This window comes from Trematomus bernacchii, unplaced genomic scaffold, assembly GCF_902827165.1.
Source record: "Trematomus bernacchii unplaced genomic scaffold, fTreBer1.1, whole genome shotgun sequence".
Classification (NCBI taxonomy): domain Eukaryota; kingdom Metazoa; phylum Chordata; class Actinopteri; order Perciformes; family Nototheniidae; genus Trematomus; species Trematomus bernacchii.
In genome coordinates, this window is record NW_022987697.1 from 364419 (window position 1) to 370994 (window position 6576).

Genomic DNA, 6576 nt, shown 5'->3' on the forward strand with positions numbered 1-6576 from the left:
TTGCCACTATGTGACGAATAAACGCTTTCTGATTCTGATTTCTTTGGTATGTGGGTCAGATGTGTTTACCTGCAGAGAGAGAGGTATGTTTTTGCATCCACAACAATTAAGGCGTTGCTGTGAACACACCCAGTATCGTGAGAACAATTCGCCCAAACATTAACCTAAAAGTTAAAAAAAAAGTTATTCAACACAACGTTGTTTTTTTTAATCTTATTTTGTCCCACCCTTTGTTGGAGCGTTGAAAGGTTTGAAACAGAGGGGGTGACCTGCGGCCAATGGTTTGAGGACCCAGATCCACTTCTTTGGGACTCAACCCCAGTACACAGGCCCCAAGACCCACAGCACAATGTTTTATCAGTTTTTAGCTAGGTGTGTATATCCATCACATATTTATATATTATTAAAGTATACAGTATTTATTATACTGTACTGTATATTGTATATTTATGTCCAGTTTGATATTTTTCCATTTGTGTCTATTTCTTTTAATTGCTGCAAGTTACAAGCTCTATTATTTAAATTTCACTATTTTGTTGCACTTTATTAATTTAGTTTTATGTTAAGTATATTGTATGTTTCCCTGTTGGAGGAGCCTGGGAGCTAAGATGTTCATTGCTAACTATTTCTACAACAACTTCAGATGGATGAATAGGTTCTGATGACATAACATCTAAAACAATTGGTATTCAAGACAGTTCAGTTTATATGATGACTCATCGGTTTGTATCTGAGATGTTTCTGGGAAATCATGTGACCAAAGAGTACCGCCCCCCCCCCAACTGGTATTTAAAAATGCTTTTTGCTCTCCGCCTCCTCATCTTCAGAGATCAACAGCACAGGTAAGAACTCTTTAGTCAGAATTCAGAGAAAAAGTGTTTGACTTTTGACTAAGAATTTAAAAAAATTGGCAGAATTCAGCATGATTTCTTTTTGACATATGACAGCTATCTATATTCACATTCAGCCTTGGCCTGCGGTTTACTTTTATCCAACTGTGTGTTTGACTGTGCACTTACATGGGGGTTTTTACGCTCTGTGTTATGTTACAATAGCTTGAATCTCAAGAAATTTGGACTTTCAAAAGCTCGAAATTTAGAGAAAAGTCTGAATTTTTTCTCGCAATTTGAAGTAATGTCAATACATGACCATGAAAAAAATTAAAATAGTTGTGAAAATATACACCATATCTATGTTTTTGGGGTTTTTATTTTCTCGTCTTAGATTTCGAGGGTATTTCAGTTGTAACACTGTTGTGCAATATGGGAGGCTGTGGCGCAGTGGAGTGCACACTTCACCCCAAATTGCTCCTGTGGGCACAGTATTGAGTATGTAAGTCAAAAAGTGGGAGGCATGTGGCGCTGTGGATAGAGCGTTGGTGTTCGGATCAGGGGAGCACAGGTTCAAACCCCACTGCAGTCAGCATGTCGTTGTGTCCCTGAGACACTTCACCCCAAATTGCTCCTGTGGGGATTGTCCATAGTATTGAGTATGTAAGTCACTTTTGGATAAAAGCGACTAACTAATATACTATGTTAAAATTATACTACTGGCTGCTTATTCTTTTTGTATTATCAAATACCTGTAAAACAATTGTGTAATATAACACTGTGCCACATATACTTATATACTAGTACATATACTATTTACTACCGTCATCTGGCAGCTCATTACTTTCTACTTGTGTTACTTCATAACCCTATCCTGACCGTTATCCCGTGGCCCCTTTGGTTTGGCTGGCCAAGATTTCCTTTATGTTGTTGTTCTTTTTGGCCAGCCCTCCAGACTGGCATAGTTTGATCCACATATAAATAACATTATTTCCTAAACAGTCTCTCGGGTTTGGCGTTAGTGATATATGTAGCGGGTCACAAACTGAGACACAAAGGTTCTATGTTGTTACAAAGTTACAAAGTCAAAACTTTCCCTGTGGAAGACTTGAAGATCTGTAGGTTACTCACTTCTCTTTCCTCCATCCAGAAAACCCTTTGGGTGCTCCCTTCTGAAGCTCCTGTGAACCAGTCAACATGGCAATGTGAGTATTACTAACGTTTCTAAATCAACAGAATGAAGTGCTGCTTTAATACCTCACTACATCATTATTGAAAAAGCAATACATATTGACGGCATGGTTTCAGGTCCTACAACATCATCAACATAATATTTCTAAAAAGGTACATTTTACTTAAGTCACTTACTACGCTACACTACTTTTATGTTTTTATATTTATTTTTACACCCACCTTTTAGATTTTCCTCACAAGATAGGGAAATAAATAGGAATCGAGCATGACAAATACAAAACTGAATATTATAACCACATGTGTCATTAGGACTGAAAGCAGCATTTGTAGTGAAGGAAGGAGGTCACAGGCATGAAGGGAGGAGTTTATAGCATGGGTGGGAGGGGCTGGTGCTTGATTGACAGTCTAGGGGGTGATGCACTTTCTACATGTTACTTTCTACATTATCATATTATTATATTACTACATATTTTTGTATTAATAAACAGTTAATTAACCGTTACAGTTAATACGTCTCAGAGGCGTCTGGTTACACTCTTTATTACCAAAAAATAAAGCATCCGTGCCAAATATTCCTAATGTTTGGTGGATTTAGGTATACAGACATAGGGAAGGCAAGGTAAGGTCATTTTATTTAATTAGCACCTTTCAACACAAAGTCATTCAAAGTGCTTTACAGAAATGAAAAACATCAAGATCATTTAATAATAGTGCAGCGGGATCACACGATAGCATGACATTTAAAAACATTTGAAAAGCAGTCATTAGAAAGTGAAGATGGTTATCAGGTCGTTAGAAGGAGATCTCCGGCTCTGTGTCACTGCTTCTCTGTGAGGTGGTACTTGTTTAATTCTACATTCAGTAGTTTTTGAGCCAATGTCTTTACTTTTCTACAGGAACACCTCATCCAGATGTAAAATCAATGACACAGTTGATATCCAGCCAGTTTCTCCAGCTGTCAATCAGCTGAAAACAAAAGAAGGGAACATTGGCTCTATTAGAAGACTGACTCATGGTGAAAAAGATCTGTACGGGATAAACAAAACCATCTTGCTTGTTGGTGAAACAGGCGCAGGAAAATCCACTCTGATCAACGCTCTGGTTAACTACGCCCTGGGAGTGAAATATGAGGACAATGTCTGGTATCAGATTATAAAAGACGAGAAGAAAAGTCAAACAGAAAGTCAGACGTCAGACGTGATCGTGTACGAGGTCTTTGGTCTTGAAGACAGAACTCTGCCCTTCTCTCTGACCATCATCGATACTCCTGGATACGGACATACAGACGGGATTGAGAGAGATGTCCTTGTCAGCGAAAGATTGTTGGACTTGTTCCGCTCGAGGGAAGTTCATGAGATCGATGCAGTGTGTCTGGTGCTGAAAGCGAGTGAGAATCGACTGAGTGACCGACTGACATACGTCTTTGATTCAGTGGTGTCTCTGTTTGGAAAAGACATAGAGAAGAACATCGTTGCCCTCATCACACACTCAGATTTTTTGACACCTAAAAATGTTCTGCAAGCTCTGACAGATGCCAAAATCAGGTGTGCAAAAAACCAGAAGGGTCAGCCTGTTCATTTCATGTTTAATAACATCCAGAAAACAGAGAGAAATGAAGAGAATGAGGATCAAATTAAGCATGTATGGAACTCAACAATGAAGCAAATCAGTACATTTGCAGTTTTCCTTCAAAATACTGAACCTCAGAACCTAGAAACAACCATTGAAGTGTTGAATATACGCATCAGACTGGCAGCCAGCATCCACAACCTGCAGGAGAGGATTGAGTTCATTGAACTGAAACAGAGAGAGATCAAACAGACTCAGGAAGGTCTGAAGAAACACGAACAAGACATGAAGAATAACAAAGACTTCACAATAGAAGTTGATGAAGCCTATAAAGGTAAAGAAGCGGTAGAAGTTACGCACAGAATGTGGTCGTTAGAGATATGCTATCCGGGAGCTACCTGCTGTGAAGTCTGTAAGGAGAACTGTCACAAGACATGCGAAGTGGCCTGGTATCCAAGTCAGTGTGAGGTCATGAAGCAAGAGATGCACAATATGCCACAAAGAGTGTAAAGTAGAAGGCCATAAGAATGAGATCTACTGCACGGTGTGTACTGGGAAGTGTCATGTATCCAAACATGTGAAAGAAGAACAATGCACTAAATGTGAGGAGAAGTGCAGTGATCCAAAACATCATCCGAAAACACACTGGAGATATGTGAGAAAGACCAGGAGAGTTAAGAAGGACATACAGCAGATGAAAGCAATGTATGAGAAAAGTGAAAAAGACAGTGAGGAGTCAGTGAGCCTCTTGGAAACTCTCCAGGAGAAAATAGAAGAGCTGCAGAAAGAAAAAGATCAGTTTCTGGAAGAGTCTTTCCAACATGTTGAGAGACTGGAGAAGATCGCTCTGAGTGGTGTTTCACTCTCCACTCAGGTCCACCTGGACTTCCTGATTGAAAATATGAAGGAGAAGAGAGAGAAACTGGAGGAGATGAAAAGCAAAATGGAGGAAAATCCAAGAGCCAAATCAGTGCTGAGCTACTTCTCTGGTATTGGTAAAGCCACTAGGGAAGCAGCTATGGATTTCTTCAGAGGGAACACAGCTGAGAAGAAAACAAGCTCTACACTTTGATGAAAGGTATTTCATTATACCAAGTGTGATGTTGATAATGCGATTGACATTTTTTATCTTTGTAATTCCTGGAAACAGCGCCCTGTGTGGTTTAACGTTCAATAACCAAACCTTACTTCACTGTTCACGTTATGGACAATTCATATTTTCCAAGTGCGGGTTCACTTTGTCCTTTGTGACCCAAAGTCTCTCCTCACAAAGTCTGTGAAGTTCGGCATGCAGCCCAAACTGTAGCTAACTGTGCATGCAGCCCAAACTGTAGCTAACTGTGCATGCAGCCCAAACTGTAGCTAACTGTGCATGCTCCTCCAGCCGGTTACCAAGCAGAAGAAGAAGAAAACAAACTGAGTGATTGTTTGGAAGAGATGTTGAATGAGGATACTCGTCGTTACCAGCATGAATATAATTGAGAGAGTTTGTGGAGCTCCAGACGAACACAGACCCTCAAATGTTGCTCTGGTTTCAAATTGAGGAAAGAGCCCCCCCTGCTGTTCAATGCTAGCTACAGCAGCTCTCTCTCTCCTCTATATACAAAGTATGGCAAACAAACCAATGCATTATTTCATGACTTGTTCTTTTCATGTAAAGTAAATTGACTGAGGCATATACTTTTGGAATCAGAAAATGATGCCTTTGAATCTTTAGGTGACAGTTCTGCAGAAAGACTTTGCAGCTCTTGAGGCTTTTTACTGATATTTAAACTATGTTTGGTGTAAAAGACGATGTGTAATCATTTGTTCTGATGTTATTGTGTATTCTCCACATATGAGGATGTTTAACCTGCAGCTCAGTCTCTTCCAAATCACACTCATCACATGTACTGCATATAAAAGAGACGCAGCTTTCTGCTGGGAAGTAGAAGAAAGAAAAGCCTCCATTTTAGTTTGTTTATGAGTTGCATTTCAGCAGTTTGCATTTATTACTTTTTACATGTTCATCAGTAGTTGCTTTATTTTGAGACTTGATTGTTGTCAGTTGAGTTCATCTTTTTCTTCATCATTTGATCATAAACATAACATGCTGATGTTTGTGGTGTTTCTTTAACCATGTATGATGATGATCACACCTTGAATGTGTTGGATATGAAACAGGTGTCAGTGACGACAGATTTGAAAGAAAAGTCTCCTGTTTTTAAGATTTGCATTCAGTTACTTTGCATTTTTACCTTTTTAGATATTAAGCATTTATGGTTTTATTTAGAGACTTGAGTTTCAGCAGTTTAGTTCAGATTGTTTTTCTTTATCATTTAATCATTGTTATCATGTGTAATCATTTGTAACCATATATCAAGTGAGTAAATAAAAACAAGTAGACTGATGTGGTCTACTGAAAGACAGCAGCTTCTTCTATTATCGTCTTCTGAACAAAGCTCCATACGGCCTCTTGGGGTTTGGATGAATGTATAATTACATTATAAATACATTTGATGTCAAATCACTCAAATCTTTCAAAGTTATCAGAAAGATGCAAATCAGGTGTTGACCCTAATTAGAAATCCTCTCCACAGATATTTAGTTAAAAAAACAAAAACATTATTTAAAAGATTTCCTCATTTTTTACATTTGGTCCAAAAGTAATAAATATGCAAAGTAGGTGATTTTGTTTCTCCTGAAGATATGTTTAAAAAACATGTAAATAAATGTTTTTAAAATATGCTATAGGGTAGACATTTCATTACGTCTCCTGAAGTTTCATTTAGAGTAACTAGCTCCATGTAGTGCTGTAATTAAATAACTAAATACAAGTTATTACATCTGTTATAGAGGGGTACAAAAGGGTTACATCAGAATATAGTATTTTTTGTAAAAATTGTATTTGTAGAACATACAATTAATGCTATTGCTTAGTTCCAATCACAGTGTGTGTGTGTGGTGTGTGTGTGTGTGTGGTGTGTGTGTGTGTGTGTGTGTG

At 38.3% G+C, this 6576-nt stretch overlaps 1 protein-coding gene across 1 annotated transcript; it reads left to right on the top strand.

Annotated features, from left to right (window-relative positions):
- Positions 1 to 805: 805 nt before the first annotated feature.
- On the top strand, positions 806 to 6001 carry LOC117489277 (neuronal-specific septin-3-like). The gene is made up of 3 exons (XM_034138481.1): positions 806 to 842; positions 1981 to 2035; positions 2921 to 6001. Exons 2-3 carry the CDS (start codon positions 2028 to 2030, stop codon positions 4101 to 4103), a joined length of 1191 nt encoding a protein of 396 aa, XP_033994372.1. The 5' UTR covers positions 806 to 842; positions 1981 to 2027; the 3' UTR covers positions 4104 to 6001.
- The last annotated feature ends 575 nt before the right edge of the window (positions 6002 to 6576 follow it).